At 38.4% G+C, this 20,495-nt stretch overlaps 1 protein-coding gene across 1 annotated transcript in view; it reads right to left on the minus strand.

Annotated features, from left to right (window-relative positions):
* Positions 1 to 2,631: 2,631 nt before the first annotated feature.
* Positions 2,632 to 20,495, minus strand: part of GPR63 (G protein-coupled receptor 63) — a 54,833-nt gene continuing 36,969 nt past the window's right edge. Inside the window, exon 2 of the mRNA XM_047734819.1 lies at positions 2,632 to 8,228. Within this exon, the coding sequence (XP_047590775.1) occupies positions 6,823 to 8,082 (1,260 nt within the window). The 5' untranslated portion in view covers positions 8,083 to 8,228 and the 3' untranslated portion in view covers positions 2,632 to 6,822. The remainder of the gene's footprint in view (positions 8,229 to 20,495) is intronic.

Consider the following 20,495-nt stretch of genomic DNA (forward strand, 5'->3'; position numbering starts at 1 on the left):
CTGCAGGAATTTGGGTAAGTCGTCTAGTTGCTTCAAACTGTTCCTTCATCTGTTTATTGGAGTATAATGTATTTGACAACCTCTAATAGATGTACTATCACAGATGGTCAATAAGATAAATTACACTATTTAAAACATACTTTCATAAATACATAATAACAAAGTACAGTGATGGGTTTGGGTAGTTTCTTTCTCTGTAAGAATTCAGTTGATTAAGCAGTTCTAATTACTATACCAATCATGAGTTAATGGGCATCTTAAAACACTGCCATCTTATGTCAGGCTGAGAGAGATCTGGTGACACAGGAGGAGTGTCAAAGTGGGAACAAGGACCCTGGAGCTCTTGAGTTTATCAACTCCACCTGCTCACCCCCAGTCTCAGCTACTATACCTAAATGCTGGTACATTAGACAAATCAGTACATCATTGAACCCAAGTGGTGCACCAAGGTGAAAACCTTTCCAAAAGGGATTCTGGGATCTATGCAATTTAAGGGAAGTACTGGGTATCAAAGTGTCCCCAAAATTTCTGCCATAGTCAGCAAATTCCACAAAGGTTCTGTGCAATGGGAGATGGTATGTCCAAGGCTGCCAGGGGCCCCGTCAACTTACCAGTCTCTTTTCTGGTGTAGCCAAATACAGTTAATGACTGTACCAGGAACAAATCAATCTAGGTTTTATGTTAATATTCACAACTTTGTGTGTAGGTTTTGCTGCTAAATTATTCATTACCTAGGGCATGCAGAGTAATAATCATCCAGTATGATGCTCAGTAAGCTCTTCTCACTAAGGACTCAGTTCTCTCATCAGAGAATAATAGAAGCAAGGTGACGTAGAAAAATGAACTCTGGCATTTGGCCAAAGCTGTGAATCTAAGCTATGCCTGAAAAAGTTACTTCATCCCCTGGCAACAGTTTCTTCAGTTGGAAAAAGGAGAAAACACTGTGAATTAAAATAGATAAAGTATATTTTGATTTAAGTGGCCAAAAATGGCACCCATCATTACTATTAGCACACTTCTATGCTAAGAGTTAGTACTGTTATAATTGTTTTCAAATTCATGGGGTGTCTGGGTGGCTCAGTGGGTTAAAGCCTCTGCCTTCGGCTCAGGTCATGATCCCAGGGTTTTGGGATCGAGCCCTACATTGGGCTGTCTGCTCCACGGGGAGCCTGCTTCCTCCTCTCTCTCTCTGCCTGCCTCTCTGCCTACTTGTGATCTCTGTCTGTCAAATAAATAAATAAAATCAAAAAGACATCATCCTGCACAGTATCACAAACATAGAAAGGAAGTTGGTTTACATAATCTGATCAATTGACTATTTTCCCTTTTGGGAAGTTTCAAAAGAGATTCAGTGAAAATCAAAGATAAATACTGTGCCCTGTGATTATGTGGATTTGAATCTAGTACAGTCAGAATGTGCACTCCACCCTCTGCCACAAGCTTATCCCAATTGTTTCACTAACCTCAACACAGACTGAATTTTTTGGACTAGCAGTACAACATCATAGGAGGATTTTATTATATTTTAAGTTTGGATTTCACCCTTGTAATGGTCTTTTGCTGCATCAGTTTGGCTAGGCTACGGTCTCCAGTTCATCCATCAAACACTAATCTAAGTGTTGCTGTGAAGGTATTTTGTAGATGTGATTAAAGTCCATCATTAATCCACATTAACTAAGAGAGATTATCCTAGATTATCTGAGTAGGCCTGATTCAATCAGTTGAAAGGCCTTCAAAGCAGAACTGAGGTTTCTCCCAGGAGGAGAAAATTCCATCTTGGTCAACAACTTCAGCTAGTACCTGTGAATTCCAGCTTGCCCTACTTGAACACCTGCCTTTGGGATTCAGATTTATCTAGCCAGTCCCACAATCAGTAAGCCAATTCTTGCAATAAATCTCCTAAAAAATATCTTCTACCAGTTTGGCTTCTTTGGTTAAATGTTAACTGATATAGCCATACATTTTTTCTTTTTGCATTAAATCTAATTGACTGCACCTTGATATCTCAATTGTTCCTAAAGCTTCTCTTTATTATATATACATTAAGCAGGGTTCATGGCGGATAAGAAATGTTTTTTTTTTCTATTTTCATGGTAGATATGAATATGTTTTTAATTCACATGTTCCTCTACTTTGCTCTATCTTTCTTTCCATTTCAGGGAAAAAAAACTATCAAATGTAGATTCAATGGCAGTCTTCTTTTGTAACTTAAAAAGAAATATGTTTATTGCATAGGCGTGAAAAAGAAGAGAAAATACAATGCTCATATCTAATTTGCAAGAAGCTGAAACTCATATTCAAAAACTGACATTTCCTATAGATTTAAAAGTGAATTTTAGAAAGAACTTGGATTTTTACACATGGAAGTGCAATCTGAAATCATTTTATCAAAATAGGAGCAGACATTGTCATAACTTTGCCAAGTGACAAACCAATTTTAAATAATTCAGGAGTAAAATTTCCATAATTCTCCTAGAGAGAATTCCTTAAAACCGTTTCTTAATACTAGTGGTCTTCTGCCAAGTTTCATCTCATCTTTAACTTCTCTAAGAACTTCTAAAACTAGAATATAATTATATACATACAGGCTTTGAGATCTAATTTGAAAATAAAAACCCAAAGGAAGCAGGATTTGAAACTCAACTCAAATTTTAATTTAACAGAAAGTATTACTCATGACAAATCTTTCTAAGATAAGATGAAGTAGTCCTTTAAAAAAAAAAACTCTACTTTTAGAAATGTTAAATATTTATTCATTTTCTTAATGGGAGCTCTTTTCCTGGTTGTAATAACAATATCCACAAATAACCATACTTTATTCCTTTCTTGAATTACAACTCAAAATTCAAAGTGGTTTTCTTTTTCCATATGGGTCAGATACTACTGTAAAATAAATTAATTTTAATTACAAAGGACTAGTACCATTATATAGTTAAGAAATGTATTACCATTTACCTGTAATAACAAACATGTGCTTTGATACTTTTATTATTTGAAAACTGAGTCTTCAATGAAGGCAGTTTAGCAGGACTATGGTTGTGAAAATAAATTTGAATTAAGCAGTCCTTTAAACTTAAAAACCATAGTAGAATAAAATGTCAAGCAAGTAGAAATTTTTCTGTGATATATACACAAATATTTTCATGTAAACAAAAGCAAAGATTAAGAACCAATTAAATATCTTTGTCAGCAACTGAAATTATACAATGAGTAAAAAGATTATTTTATTTTCTACATGCTTCCATTGAACATGACTGGTATAGGAAGAGCAATGGGAAATTCAATGAATTTTACATTCCCCTCATACTCTTCTGGAGATTATATACAATAAACATCTCTCTAGAAGAAAATAAAACATTAGCAGAACTAGACTCTTGAAAGTCATGACTTTCAAATACTAAATGGGCTCCTTTTGCTCTAGCGTGAGACAACATGGCCTACAGAATTTTGCCAACTGAGAGAAGATACAGCTAATACCGGCGAGACTCAGCACTAACACATGTGACAGCAAATTAGGCACAATGATGTGTAGATTTTCCTCTCAATGTGGATGACCCATGCTCTAGGAGATAATGGCTTCCAACACTAACATTTTTGTGTAAAACAGACAATCTTAAAATTGGTATATTTTCAACAGGAGTGTTTCTTGAAGCACCCGAGGACCCAGGGACCTGCATGGAAATCAGAGTGCTCAAAGACATAGTGTGCATTCTTGGGCCCAACCCCAGCTCCTCTGGGGAACCCGGACCTCTGCATTGTTAACAAGCTCCCCTAGGAATACTTGGACACAAATTCCTATTAAAGTTTGAATATCACTACTCCAGGCTATTGGGGATTTCCTTTGACTCTTTCCCTTGATCGCAGATATTTCACAATCTCTCTCATGCCTCTTACTTATTCACCAGAAGGAAAAGGAAAACAAAAATATTTCTGATTATATCTGTCAGTGGCAATAATCAATAGTGGCCTTTTTCCCCCTCAAGAAAACACAGGGGAATAGGCAAAATAGGATTCTGCACCTAAATTTTGCAAAGGTACATCAGAGTATATTTTTTTAAAGCTTCCAAAATGTATACATAACAAACACATTCAAAATGGTTTGTAAACCGCCCCCTATCAAGAGTCTCCGGTGCAAAGAGAACCACTGCTGGGTGATGGTGCTGAGGTCCCACTAAGGTCCCGCACAGTCTTCTCTCAAAAACAGGGAGCATCTCAGCAGGCATCCCGAGTTCTCGCTCTTGCTCTAGCCTAACAATGCGCTGCCTACCAGGGAGCACAGAAGTACCCAAGAACTGTTCATAAAAAAGGACAAAGGAAACAAAGGTCAGTGTCAACTCCTATCACTAAAGGAGTCTCAAGACCCACTGCCAATATGGGAGATGAATACGGATCATGCTGACTTTCCTCAAACAAAGTCTCATTTCAAAGAGACTTATTATCTGCTTGAAATCCAGTTTATATTGAAAGTGGAAAGCATGATACACTTCGAGGTGCACCTATGTATCTACTACTACAGTGTTTATATCCTGTAAGATCCCTAATGGACAAAAACAATTTTAACCTATGAATAATACAAATTAGAATCCAAAGAGGTAGGTGACTGTCAGCAAAGGCTGATCCCAAGACAACATGCTGAGTAAGTCCTTTGAGTCCCAAAAGAGTTCTTTAACAGGAAAATGAGTTCTAATACCATCACAACTGCCTTGAGAGCAGGATTCCCCAGGTCATGATGTCATTGATCTTCCAAAGTCCTAATTCCTGATACTGTGCTATGTATGGGCTCTTCCGACATTCAGTAGACATTCCATTTGGAGAAACAGCTAGTAAGTAAACTCCAAAGAAATAATACTGGAGACCAAAGATTGATGCTGACGTCAGCCGAGCTCTTCACAAATCTCTACTCTCACATGGAGGAAAGCACATTAGAGTTGGGCAAGATTCATCAAATCCAACTCTGTGGTTATAAAACTGAAGAAAGGCTCATTTTTCCCACTGGCTCACACAGTACTAAAATGTTGAAAAGATGCTATAAAAAATCCCAAAAGTGTTCATGTTAACTCAGCTACTTGGCCACCATGATGTGGCAAAAAGGCTATACTTTCAACACTTATGACTTTGGTCTGCAGCCCCATCGCCATCAGCTGCTTTATAAAGTGTGTCAGTGGCCACAGAGCAAGGGGACAAAAGACTCTGGATATACCTGGGGCAGGGGGTGGGGGAGGGTAGGTGGTCAGCAAGAGAAAAAGAACTTGAAACCCCAGACCTGCCCTGTTAAAACTTGCTCTATGTTCGGACCAGGACTTATCTTTGCTTCTTTGTAGAAGACACACTCTTGAGCACATTCACAAACTCCAGCTCTGTTATGGGCAAGCCCTCAGGCAGCAGTGCTATTTTGTCCAGAACATTTAGACATAGCTGGACAACTGGAAACCTTGGACCCTGAAGGCCAAGACCTACATACAGCTGTATTTAACTTCTCTGTAATTGTCAGTCACTTATTTTGCAAACCAAAAAAAAAAAAAAAAAAAAAAAAAATCACTGTATTTCTTTATAGCCTTACTTGTCTAAGATTTTTAAGTTCCACTGTAAAAGGGTTGAGTGATTTTTTTTTCTATTTTCCACATTTTCTGTAATGTTTTCATTTTTTTCAGTAATACAAAAAATGATGTTACTTTTAAAAGGAAGATTTTAGTGCTAATAAAAAATGCTACACAAAGTTCCCTCTTGACTATGAAATACTTAAATCTGAATGACATGTCCACGTGGCAGAGAAGACCAGCAGTCCCAGGATGCTGACAGACTTTTTTGGATTCCAGCTCTACCATTAACCTTGGGCGGGATTTTCATCTCTCTGAGACTTACTTCCTTTGTAAAAAAGAAAAAAAAATACCTACCTCACAAGATGCTGTAAGGATAAAGATGCACAGTGCCTGGAAGATGGTAGAGGTCTAATGGTATGTCCTTCTCCCAACTGGACTCCGTGAGAATCACGGAGTGAAAGGAAATACCACAGCCCACGCCAGCTACACCCTCACTGCATCCTATTTAAATTCGCAAGGATGCTCCATCTCCTCGAATTGGCTCTGAAGCATCACTATTGTGCTTAGAAAAATGTCTACATTTTTATGTTCTCTCCTTTAAAACTGGACATGCAGATAAAACATTTCTTAAAAACCTATCTTCCTAGAAATGATAATGCAGTGTCCCCTAAAGCACATGTCATGTGTAAAAACAATTATGAAAAACATGACTGAATTAGTTTGTACATTATTTCCTAAAGTGCACCAAAGTAAATATTAATGACCTTTAAAATGTCACTAACCCCCTTGGGTTATTTTTTTTTTTTTAATAAAAGTGAATATTTATCTACTGAGATGTGTGTGGTTTTGGCTCCCATGTGATGGCAAAAAGCAGCAATGTCTTCCAGGAAAAAAAAAAAAAATGACAAACTCAATTAAGCATACCTTAGCAGCATACAAAACACCTACAATTCAATGTAACCACAGGCTCAATAAAGCACAATCTTGATTCCTGCTTCAAAAACAAAATCAGTTAAAGAAACAAAACACCATCTCCCCACCCTAAATCAAGGATTTCTCTTGAACCCTGGAGGTAACATTTGTGATCATTTCCCTACTGTGTATCCTTGGTAATAGAATTATAACTAATCACCATTCTTCCTTTACGCTGCTGCGCGCACACACGCACACACACACAAACCCTATAAAAACCGGTAAGGTATACTTGCAGAACCCATGGGATAGAAAGTTCAAAGTCAGATAAAGAGCAACCAACACCCCAAATGTCAGGCAGTGCCAATATTCACACCACTGTCCGGTGTTCCCCACACACATAGACAGCACTGGGACGTATCCGCCGCCTCGTGTGTCCAGGAAGACGTGGCAAAAACTTGAAGGACTTGGGCATCATGTCCAGGCAGGCGTCGTGGAATTTCTTAATCCTCCAGTAGTAAATCAGTGGGTTCAATGCAGACTTGAGGTAGCAAAGCCAGAGTAGCCAGGTGCTAATCTCAAAAAAGTTGTGCTTATAGTAAAAGTGCTTACTGAACGTTGCCACAAGGCTGTAAGTGGTGAATGGGGCCCAGCAGACGATGAAGACAGCAAAGAGAATCAAGATGGTGGTGAAGGCACGCGTTTTAAAGCCCATGTCAACGCTCATCTGGAAGGGTCTCTGTAGACTCATGAGACCCAACTTGCTGGCCTGGCTGAGGCATATACCCTCCGGGTAGCTGTGGATCCTCAAGGCATTGTGCCGAAGGGTGTTGAGGATGCCCATAAACGAATACAGGATCACCAAGAAGGGAATGAAGAAAGAAACCAGAGAAATCAAAATCACATAAGCTTGGTAACCCGGATCAGTTGTATATCCAAACACACACTGCGGGGCTCTGGAAGGGATCTGCAGGTCAGGGTTTCCTACAGCCAAAGGAAAAGCTATACAAAAGGAGGCCGCCCAAGACACTGCAATCAGAATCTTAGCCCTATATGGATTTAGCTTATCCTGCCTCTGGACTATAATAAGGAACCTATCAATGCTAATAATGAGCAGGATGGCTACTCCCTCTATCACAAACAACCAGAAAAACATAGCAGACACCCTACAGAAGAATTTCCCAAAAATCCATCTCGTAGTAAGAATAGTTACCAAGGCAAAGGGCATGTTCAGCACGGCCAGCAACATGTCTGCAAATGCCAGGCTGGCAAGGAGGATGTTAATTGCAGAGCGCATGGCAGCTTTTTGGTAAACCATCAGGCAAACGACCAAGTTCCCAAGAAAAGACACAAACAGAATAAATATCATTATAGCAGAAAGGATGATCTGGAGAGGCAAGTTTAGGCTCTTAAAAACTGCTGGTGTTGGGGGTACAGCTGTGCTATTCATGGTCAAAGAACTCATCCCCGTGGGAGCCATCGTTTCCATGCTGTATCTGAGCAGCGGGCCAAGGCCGGGATGTTGGAATGGTGGAGGGACCGTAATGTTCACGTAAGTGTTTTCATAGACTACAAATGTTGTGTTGGTTGCCCCGGTATGGGACGCAGTCAACACTGCAGAGAAGACCATGGTTTCAATAGGATGGAAGGTGCTGGCAGAGTTATGGGTGTTCTTCAAGCATTTCAACACAGAGCAGCAGTATCATGTTTCATTGATGGGTTTGGAAACACATTCTGGAAAACAGAGAGCTCCATCTTCCACAGCAGTCCTTTTGCCTGAAAACAAGCCCAAAACACAAAAAGCCAATGAGAAATGGGCTTTGTAAATAACATTTGACTTCTTACTTTTCACCATAAAGGATCAGTTTTTTAAACCTTGAAAAATACTTAAGCCTCTGGCCTAGTCAGAGCTAAAATATGGTTGTACTGTTTTATATTTGTCAACCACGATGGAATTTTCATGACATTTGTCTATAAAGTGAAAATGAAGAGAATCAGAAATGTATTATTGCCTCAAAGGCAAAAGTTATAACCCTCTGTTAATTTTTCTTTTAAATTTCCAATGGCAGCATGGTCTTTCCACAGTCACTATTAATATAGTCTTTAGTACCTGGTTCTCCTGAAAGTACTAATATCTTTCCTAAAACTCTTCAGTACGGGTTCATATTCCATTTTTATATTAACACAAAACTATTCAGCAAAGAACACTGAACTCAGTTTCCCATTGATTGCATTGTAATCACACACTTTTGTTCTAACAGCCATATAAGAAGGCACTAGGTTATTTTCTATAAAGGTCTGAAAGAAGTTCCTGGCTTTCCATTTTTGCATGTTTCTTCTCAGAAATCCCAACACCAACCATACAGGAGAAGTTATTCAAGAGGAGAAAAAAAATTGTATGTAAAAAGTCTGGGTCATATTTTCAAGACTTTTCTTTTCCTAAGCTCTCTTGTTTCTCACATTCTGTCTTCTGTTCAATGTCCACTCATTTCCATCCTTTAATTTCTGATTTACATATTTTATTGTCTCAATTTCTTCTCCCTAAAACCAACTTGATTGTGTGTTAGCAACTTGATAAAAGATATCAAACAAATAACAAAGATGGAGATTCTAAAGGAGATAACCAGAAAAACACTAAGATGTGGAGAATGTATTATAAAACCTTTCAAAAATATTTGGTTACCTTTTTTTTAAGATTTTATTTTTAAGTAATCTCTACACTTAACATGGGGCCCAAACTCACAACCCTGAGATCATGCATACTCTACCAATTCAGCCAGCCAGGTGCCCCAAAGATATTTGGTTATCCTGCTCCAGTTTTATCATCTTTTTCTTATCCTTACCCTCAACTTATTATCAACTTTTGCAACCCTAGAATTTTCCATAAGGAACTTTCTTAATCTACTATCTTAATAACCCACTTTTATGGCAAAAGCTCTCTCTTCTTTCCTGGGGAGGCAAACTCTCTCCAAAGAAAGACCTCTCTTTGGGTTGATGAGCAGATTCCTTTAATAAATCCTGAAGATTGAAGGAAAAATAAATGCATGGAAGCTTAAAACACCACTGTAATTTGCTCATTTTTTTGAGCTTAGAATAAAGTCATCAATTTTAGGGTAAAATGCAAGTAAGTTCACTTTTTCATTTCTTGGGGTATGAAGGATAGAGGCATCCCATTTGCAAGACCCAAGATCCAGCACTCTAGCTAAATCACAGGCTGTCTGCCACACTTGTATCTCTCTACAATCCCCTCTTCATTGTCCAGGGCTGCCTTTATGAATAAGAATACTAATATGTTTGCTCAAATAGTAATTTTCTATTTACTCCTATTTTTATAGCTTAAGTTCTTTGTCCCTATTAGCTTTCATCCATCTTCACATGTTCACTTTGAAATGAAAAATATACTTAAACAAGAGGACACACTAATCTATTAATTCTCAAACTTTATTAACCACTAAGGTCCAATGATTAGGGGGCAGTGGTAGCTGGAAAGCTTTACAACATAATCACAATAAGTCTCTTTAAAATTACCTAAATATAATAATTAACTAATTAAAATGATCTAAATATACATACAAATAAGAATAAAGACTGTGCTTGCAACATAAATCAGTTTCAACACAAGTCTATCTCTAAAGAAAAATTATAAATAAGCAAATGTGTATCTTAAGCCTAATAATTCTAATTGTGCTTGACCAAGTAAAACAAACATGTCTCCATCCTGAAGTGGTACACACTTCATAATTTATTTTTTCTCACTGAGGTATAATTGACATGTAATTTTATTTAGTTTCATTTGTACAGCATATTCGATATTTATATACATACTGAGAAATTATCACAATAAGTTTAGTTCACATCCATCACCACAGAGTTATGAAAAAAATTTTTTCCTGTGATGAAAATTTTTAAGATCTACTCTGTCAGCAACTTTCATATATGCAATACAATATTATTAACTATAGTCATCATGTTATACATTTTATCCCCATGACTTATTTAATTTATAATTGGAAGTTTGTACCTTTTGACCCCCTTCACTCATTTCACCCTCTTCTACCTTCTGCCTCTGGCAACTGCCAATCTCTTGTTCTCTTGTATCTCTGAGTTCGGGTTTTTCTTATTTTTTGCTTGTTTGTCTTAGACTCCACATATAAGACAGATCATACAGTATTCGCCTTTGTCTGACTTGTTTCACTTAGTATAATGCCCTCAAGGTCCATTTATGTTGTTGTAAACGGCAAGATTGCATTCTCTCTATGACAATTCCATTGTGTATATATACCATAATTTCTTTATCCATTCATCCATCAATGAACACTTGAGTTATTTCCATAGCTTGGCTATTGTAAATAATGCTGCAATGAACATGGGGGTGCATATCTCTTTCTAATTTAGTGTCTTTGTTTTCTTCAGATAAATACCCAAGAGTGGAATTGCTGAATATATGGCATTCTATTTCTAATTTTTTGAATTTTCATACTGTTTCAATTTACATTTCCACCAACAACGTATGATGGTTCCTTTTTCTCCACCTCCTTACCAATACTTATTTCTTGTCTTTTTGATAGTAGCCATTCTAACAGGTGTGAGGTGGAATCTCACCAGTTTTGATTTGCATTTCCCTGATGATAAGTGATGTTGAACATCTTTTCATTTACCTGTTGGCCATCTGTATATCTTCTTTGGGAAAAAGTCTATTCAGATCTTCTGCCCACTTTTTGTTAGGATTGTTTGGGGTTTTTTTGCTATTGAAATTGCATGAGTTCTTTATAAATTTTGGATATTAACTCCTTATCAGATACATGATTTCTAAATATTTTATCCCATTCAGTAGGTTGCCTTTTAATTTTGTTGATGGCCACACTTTGAAACACTTGGTTGTTCAATCATGTTGAGGAACAAAAACAAAACCACAATTTAAATATGTTTTTTAGGTTGTTATATAAACATATATAGTCATAATATTTTTTGCCATCAAAGCCCCCCTTTACTATAGAAACTTCCAACTTAATTCATTCCACTATTCATTCACTAAATATTTAAGTACCTAGTATGTCCCAGGCACTAAAGAGACAGGAATGAACAAATGGTTTGAACTTCTGGTTAAAAAGGGCAAACCAGGGACGCCTGAGTGGCTCAGTTGGTTAAGCAGCTGCCTTCGGCTCAGGTCATGATCCCAGCGTCCTGGGATCGAGTCCTGCATCGGGCTCCTTGCTCGGCGGGGAGCCTGCTTCTCCCTCTGCCTCTGCCTGACATTCTGTCTGCCTGTGCTTGCTCTCTCTCCCTCTCTCTCTCTGACAAATAAATAAATAAAATCTTTAAAAAAAAAAAAAAAAGGCAGACCAGGGGCGCCTGGGTGGCTCAGTAGGTTGACCCTCTGCCTTTGGCTCGGGTCATGGTCTCGGGGTCCTGGGATCGAGCCCCCCCCATCAGGCTCTCTGCTCGGCAGGGAGCCTGCTTCCCCCCCCCGCCTGCCTCTCTGCCTACTTGTGATCTCTGTCAAATAAATAAAATCTTTTAAAAAATAAATTAATTAAATTAAATTAAAAGGGCAGATTGATCACAGACCCTGTATCTCAAAACCACACTGAAATAACAGGAAAGGGATTTTTTTTAAACAAAATGTACAATCCCAAAGGACAAAAGGTATGAATGAAAAACACATCAACAAATAAGGAATTTTTTTTTAAGTGTCATAAGATAAAAAGCAGATGGAGTAGCTGACTGAACAGAGCAGAAAACTCTCTATCTTCAGTATTTTCAGGGAAATATGCTTAGAAGTAGCTGACACACCCTGCAGGGCAGCTGTGGATTGGAAGGCACCAGTTCCCACAGAAAGTGTAGGTGGCGCTAAAAACTGTTACACTGACTGAAAATCTATCTCCAGTGCCAGGAAGGAGAACAACGCTCCACGCCCAGGTCTCCCCTCCACTGAGCAACCACATGAAAGCACACACGCCATTACAGCAGCCCAAGTCTGTGGCACAACCAAATCTGATGAGCATAAACTTGAGACTATGAGTACAGTGCTGAAAACAGGGAGACTGACTGAATGTCATTCCACAGGAGAACCTAGCCTTCTTCTCTACCCTGTTCCCACAGTGCCAGCAGCCTGGTATATGCTATTCATGCAAGGCTAAAATGTTTGTATATTCCAGTAACTAAAAAGCCCAGAGGAAACATTTCTAGATTCTAACATTTGATGGTACCCCAGCAAAATTCTAGCATGGTGCCCAATCACCTTGTATACTGAAGCCCATCTACTCTCAAGCCCAACCCATGCACGCAGACTTTCTTTCTTTTTTTTTTTTTTAATTTTTATTTATTTATTTATTTGACAGAGAGAGATCACAAGCAGGCAGAGAGGCAGACAGAGACAGGGGAAGGGAAGCAGGCTCCCCGCTGAGCAGAGAGCCTGATGTTGGGCTCAATCCCAGGACCCCAGATCATGACCTGAGCCGAAGGCAGAGGCTTAACCCACTGAGCCACCTAGGCGCCCCCCACGCAGACTTTCTAATCAGCTTTTCCATGCCTATTAAATAGAACCTGAATTTATAGTATCAAGGAACATTGCATGCATTGATTTACAATGCCTTCTCCCTGGTATCTACAGTATTCCTCATTCATTACACTTCTGGCTCACCACAGTGTAAATGTAAATATTCTCTGGCCTTCTTCCTTTCTTAGTGGGAAACATAACAACCAAAGCAAAGCTTTGAATAATCACAGCAACTACGTTAAAAGATTCTTTCCTCCAGGACTTCTCATCAAATACTACTGTGATCTGGAGTTTCTGTTGAATTTTATATTCGATTAAATAAAAGTTTTATAATCAAAATTTGCATTTCCAAAACATGAAACAAAATTTGCATTTCCAAAAGAAATGGGACAGTAGCAACATGAGAACTAGAAAAGGAGCGTAGTTTGATAATATCTGCATAAGAGTTTAATGTTAAATCTAATCTAGACTAGCCTTTATTTGTCATCTGGTGGAAACTCTTTCTACATTTTCCGAATAAGAAAAACTTAAAATTCTGTGTGAATGTATGCATACATGTATCACCCCCCATACGTATGTGCTCATGTAAAACTCACATATGGCAGAAGTAACTGGATTTATGATTCTTCCCCTTTTCTTAAGACATCTCCAGGAACAAACACAGAAACTGGGGTAATAGGCTAATAACAGGAGTATACTGTTTCATGTTTGGACTGTGCCAGAATGTCACAATTCCTGGGGTGTTGGTGGCTAGAATGGGCAGTGGAGGTTGTAGTATTCTCTAGTCTCCCCGCTACTGCGGTGCTTTAGATACTTGTTTATTCTCTGCAAAGTGTATATACTCCTAGAAGGCATAGACTGGTTTTGTTAATTTCATGTTTCCTTATGACTACTATGCTTTACATACAACCCAATACACTTTTGGAAAATTAAATTCATTTGTACCATGTTTTGGGAGATCAGGGAATTTCTTTACTCGTTTTAGTATTTATTTATATGAAAAATGAACATAATTTTTTAAATAAATTATTTTTTAATTAATTAATTTATTTGAGAGAGAAAGAGAGAGAGAGCATGTGCATCCAAGAGGGGGAAGGGCAGCTGGAGAAGGAGAGAGAGGATCTCCAGGAGACCACTGAGGGTGGAGCCCAAATCAGGGCGGATCTCACAACCCTGAGATCATGACCTGGGCCAAAACCAAGAGCTGGATGCTTAAACAACCAAGCCACCCAGGCACCCCTAAAATAATCAAATGGGTTTTTAAATGAGAGTTGAACCCTATACCACCCTTCACCAATCCATTACCATTTTCTGACGTAGCCATTTTTCATTATTTTAAAGGACTTTCAAGTATTTATTCTTTATATATCTAAATAATACGAAGAAATCAGTACTTTTGACTATCACTATTATGTATTAAATCTTGACTTCCTATTAGAATAGATGAGAGTTTAGATGTCACAGCTCCTCCAACTTATTTCTCCTCTCTTCCTACGACCAAAATCTTACTTGAAATTTTAAATTACAATAGACATGAATGTTAACATTTGCTGATAAGCCAAGCGCATATGTTCCTATCATGTATAAATTTTGGACTTCCTAGAATGAATAATTTATTTATTCTTATTTTCAACTTTTAAAAATAACCATCGACCATTTTTTTACCTGCTCTACAAGACAGATTTTATACCTAAACATATTTTATTTGGATGGTCAAATTTATCAACTACATTTCTTATCTTACAGTCATAGGTTTTGTCCTCTTAACCCTCCCTGGAGGAGTTACTTTCTGGATCTGCTACCCAGACAGCAGCCTGAAATACCCCTTTACTACCATCCTGGAAATCCTCCTGTCTGCCTATAGCTCTTAGCTTCCACACTTCCTAGGCCCTTTGTCTTGCACTTCACTGCTTCCTTTGTTTACTTCCTTCTTTCCCGGGAAGTGTTTGTCCAATCATTTTCAAAGGAAGAATACAAGGGAAGTAACTTCTGAGTCCCTGTATGTTTGAATTAAGTTATTATTCTGTCCCTTCATTATCTTGGTTTAGAATTATCCAATGAAAATAATTTTCTCTGAGAATTCTGAAGGTGCTCTCTATCAATGGTTCTCTAAGGTGAGGGTTCATAACCATCACCTGGAGCATTTGTTAAGCCACAGACTGCTGAATCCCAACGCCTGAGTCACCTACTCTGTAGTCTGGGGTGGGTCCCAGAATTTGCATTTCTGGAGGAAGGAAAAAAGTAAATAGAGAACTTTAAATTCCAGACTCAAGGATTAGTGAAAAACCAAAAAACTTCATTAACCACTGTGAAAGAAACTTCTATCAGCTATAGCCCCAGAGATGAAGTTTCCAAAAACTAAACCAAAGTTCAATCCTGTGGGTGTCTGATCAGAGAAATAAGAGAGAAATAATTAGAAGCTTATCAAGTCCTACTTGATATTTATTAGCATCAAGGTTGTAAAATAGAAAGTAGCAGCCCCTCAATCAATTCCCAAACTTGAGCCAGTATACACACCTAGAGTCTCCTGAGTAAAAGGAAACCAGGCCCCTTGAGGAAGGACCTTGCTACACAGACAAAAGCGCTGTACTATAAATCTTCCTTCCATTCTTCCTCAAAACACCTGAAGCCAACTACCAGAGTGACTATACACTGGGGAAGAGGAAATAATCAGAATTTTGTGGGATTGTCCAATATGGCTCTGAACTGGCCCTCATTCCCAAAGACCCAAAATGGTACCAGATGGCACCATTCAAAAGGCTTATGGAAATCACATAATTAATGGAGTTTGGGCTTGGTTCCAACTCCCACTCGTCCCAGAACTCATGCCATCCTTATTTTCTGAAATATGGAGTTGGAACAGACATAGCAATGGGAAGATTCCCTCACTGGTTCCTTGATGTGTAGGGCTACAATTGTTTAAAAAAAAAGAAAAGAAAAAGAAAAAAGGTCAAATACAAACTCCTAGTGCTGTCTCTACCTGTGAAAATAGTCAAAAACACTTCACTCTTGCAGAAATTGCAGATGTTAGGATCACTATCAAGGACCTGAAGGATGAAGGTGATCATTCCTAGCACATCCACATTCAACTTGCCTCTTGGCCTTATAGAAAACAGATGGATTTTGTAGAGAGCAGATGCTGTACCAGATGTGACTCCATTGCTGGAGTAAGTCAACACAATTCCCAGCTCTGGCACACAGCGATTGATCTGGAAAATTGTATTTTTTTTCTCTATATGTGTTAGCAAAGAACACCTGAGCAGTTTGCTTCCAGCTGGCACCCTGCTGTCCTATCCCAGAGCTATCAACTCTTCCAGCATACTGTCATAATCTAGTCCACAGGGATCCCACTTGTCTCTCCATTCCACAGAACACTATGCTTACCATTACATGCTGAGTGAACAATAAACAGTATCTACTCTACAAATATTGGTAAGATACATATGTGCTAGAGGGTGGGGAATGATTCCTACAAAGCTTCAAAGGCCTGCCATCTTAGTACATTTTCTAGGAGTATTGTACTATGTCAAAATCTCTCTTCCTAGGTGATAGCTGGCTCTCCCTCTCACTAGAGAACCCCACCTCTTAGTAGGCTTTTTCGAATTTTTTTCAAATTTTGAATTTTGAAGGCATCATATACCTTATATGGGTATGTTATTCTAATCCATTTATCAAGTAGCTTGAGAATCTGCCAGCTTTGAGTGGGACATCTGAGGTTTGAGTGGGCTGCCAGGGCAGCCAACTCTGCCACTTGGGCTATATGACCCAGATTCACTGGTATTTAACATCTCTGGGACAGATGGGGATTCTGGATGGCATTTGGCAAGTCTGCTATAGGTGAATCACAACACAGATCTCTGGGATTTTAGAACAAAGCTATGCAACGAGAGCACTCCACATGAATTTGGTGTTGACTGACCTTCTGAAGCCATAACGTTGGGTGTGCACAGAGCATTTCAACCTTAAGTAGAAGTAGCGTATATGAAATCAGGTCTGGCAGGTCCCAAAGGCACAGCTAGGTAACATGAGCAAGTGGCTCTGATTCCCATAGCTTCTATTCTTGCTGCATTGATCCTCTCTTCAAATTTCATCTGTAATATTCTTAAAGAAAATAAATTCTTTTCTCCTGAGTTTTGCTAGGAAGTATAATGTCAAAGAATGTCTTAAGCTTTTTGAATACAAATTAGCTTTTTAAGTATTTCACAGCACCTCTATGAGATTATTACTATTAAAATTCCCATTTTAAGGATGAGGAAACTAAACTACGACATGACAACAAATTAGATAACTTAAAAGAAAAGGATAGATTCCTTAGAAACATACAACTTATGAAGACTGAATTATAAAGTTAACAGAAAACCTGAACAGACCAATAATGAGCAAGGAGATTGAATCAGTAATCAAAAACCTCCCAAAACTCTCTGCTCGGCGGGGAGCCAACTTCCTCCTCTTTCTCTGCCTGCCTCTGTGCCTGCTTGTGATCTCTGTCTGTCAAATAAATAAACAAAATCTTAAAAAAAAAAAAATAAAATAAAATAAAAAGAAAGAAAAGAAAAAAAAACCTCCCAAAAAACAAAAAAGCTCAGTCAGTTAAGCATCTACCTTCTGCCTGGGATCAAGCCCCACGTTAGGCTTCCTGCTCAACAGAGAGCCTGTTTCTCCCTTTTCCCTCTGCCCCTCCACCCCTACTTATGCACGCATGCATGCTCTCTATCTCAAATAAATAAATAAATAATAAAATGCAATAACCACTTATAGCACACTTCACCCATGGAGAAGAAGTTGAGTAGCAAACCATCCAGACTGTGGGCTATATCAACAATGGGTCCAGCACGGGACTAGGCTCAAGCTTCTCACGGCTCCCATCAGAGACCTCTGACCGCTCCCGGTCTCGTCTCACTGTACCCATCCTGAGGGATGGCCTTGAGTCCAGTGAGCCCAGGCTACTGGGAAGAGTCAAAGAGCACCAATTAGAAACAACTACTGCTCAAAATCAATGAAACAGAAAGCAAAAGAATAGTAGAATAGATCAAAGAAACTAGGAGCTGGTTCTTTGAAAGAATTAATAAGATTGACAAACCTTTGGCCAGACTTATCAAAAAGAAAAGAGAAAGGACCAAAATAAATAAAATCATGAATGAAAGAGCAGAGATCACAACCAATACCAAAGAAATGCAAACAATTTTAAGAATACATTATGAGCAACTATATGCCAGCAAATTAGACAATCTAGAAGAAATGGATGCATTCTTAGAGACATATGAACTACCAAACTACCAAAACTGAACCAGGAAGGAATAAAAAAACCTGAACAGATCCATAACCAGTAAAGAGATTGAAGCAATAATAAAAAAAATCTCCCAACAAACAAGAGCCCAGGGCCAGACGGCTTCCCAGGGGAATTCTACCAAATATTTAAAGAAGAATTAATGCCTATTCTTCTGAAACTGTTCCAAAAAAGAGAAATGGAAGGAAAACTTCCAAACTCATTTTATGAGGCCAGCATTATTTTGATCCCAAAACCAGACAAAGACTCCATCAAAAAGGACAATTACAGACCAATATCACTGATGAACATGGATGTAAAAATTCTCACCAAAATACTAGCCAATAGGATCCAACAGTACATTAAAAGGATTATTCACCATGACCAAGTGGGATTTATTCCTGGGCTGCAAGGTTGGTTCAACATCCATAAATCAATCCATGTGATATAATACATTAATAAAAGAAAGAACAAAAACTGTATGATACTCTCAATAGATGCAGAAAAAGCATTTGACAAAGTACAGCATCCTTTCTTGATCAAAACTCTTCAAAGTGTAGGGATAGAGGGTACATACCTCAATATCATCAAAGCCATTTATGAAAAACCCACAGTGAATATCATTCTCAATGGAGAAAAACTGAGAGCTTTACCCCTAAGGTCAGGAACACGGCAGGGATGTCCATTATCACCACTGCTATTCAACATAGTACTAGAAGTCCTAGCCTCAGCAGTCAGACAACAGAAAGAAATTGAAGGCATCCACATCAGCAAAGAAGTCAAACTCTCACTCTTAGCAGATAATATGATATTTTGGGTGAAAAACCCAAAAGACTGTACCCCAAAACTGCTAGAACTCATACAGGAATTCAGTAAAGTGTCAGGATTATAAAATCAATGCACAGAAATCAGTTGTATTTCTATACACCAACAGCAAGACAGAAGAAAGAGAAATTAAGGAGTCAATCCCATTTACAATTGGACCCCAAACCATAAGATACCTAGGAATAAACCTAACCAAAGAGGCAAAGAATCTTTAACCAGAAAACTATAAAGTACTCATGAAAGAAATTGAGGAAGACACAAAGAAATGGAAAAACATTTCATGCTCATGGATTGGAAGAATAATTATTGTGAAAATGTCTATGCTACCTAAAGCAATCTACATATTTAATGCAATCCCTATCAAAATACCAGCAATTTTTTTCAAAGAAATGGAACAAATAATCCTAAAACTTACATGGAACCAGAAAAGGCCCCGAATAGCCAGAGGAATGCTGAAAAAGAAAACCAAAGTTGGAAGTATCACAATTCGAGACTTCAAGCTCTATTACAAAGCTGTAATCATCAAGACAGGATGGTACTGCCACAAAAACAGACACATAGATCAATGGAACAGAAATGAGAGCCCAGAAATGGACCCTCAACTTTATGGTCAACTAATCTTTGACAAAGCAGGAAAGAATGTCCAATGGAAAAAAGACAGTCTCTTCAACCAAGAAAAAGTCTCTCCAACAAAAGAAAATTGGACAGCCAAATGCAGAAGAATGAAATTGGACCATTTCCTTACAACACACACAAAAATAGACTCAAATGGATGAAAGACCTCAATGTGAGACAGGAATCCATCAAAATCCTTGAAAAGGACACAGGCAGCAACCTCTTTGACCTCAGCTGCAGCAACATCTTCCTAGTAACATCACCAAAGGCAAGGTAAACAAGGGCAAAAATGAGCTATTGGGACTTCAACAAGATAAAAAGCTTTTGTACAGCAAAGGAAACAGTCAACAAAAGCAAAAGACAACTAATAGAATGGAAGAAGATATTTGCAAATGACATATCTGAGAAAGGGTCAGTATCCAAAATCTATAAAGAACTTATCAAATGAAATGGGCATAGGACATGAACAGACATTTCTGCAAAGAAGACATCCAGATGGCCAAGAGACACATGAAGAAGTGCTCAACATCACTCAGCATCAGGGAAATACAAATCAAAACCACAATGAGAAACCACCTCACACCAGTCAGAATGGCTAAAATTAACAAGTCAGGAAACAACAGTGGGCAAGGATGCAGAAAAGGGGGAACCCTCCTACACTGTTGGTGGGAATGCAAGCTGGTGCAGCCACGCTGGAAAACAGTATGGAGGTTCCTCAAAAAGTTGAAAATAGAGCTACGCTATGACCCGCAATTGTACTATTGGATATTTACCCTAAAGTGATCTGAAAGGGCATATGAACCCCAATGTTTATAGCAGCAATGTCCACAATAGCCAA

This window comes from Lutra lutra, chromosome 6 (assembly GCF_902655055.1).
Source record: "Lutra lutra chromosome 6, mLutLut1.2, whole genome shotgun sequence".
NCBI lineage: Eukaryota > Metazoa > Chordata > Mammalia > Carnivora > Mustelidae > Lutra > Lutra lutra.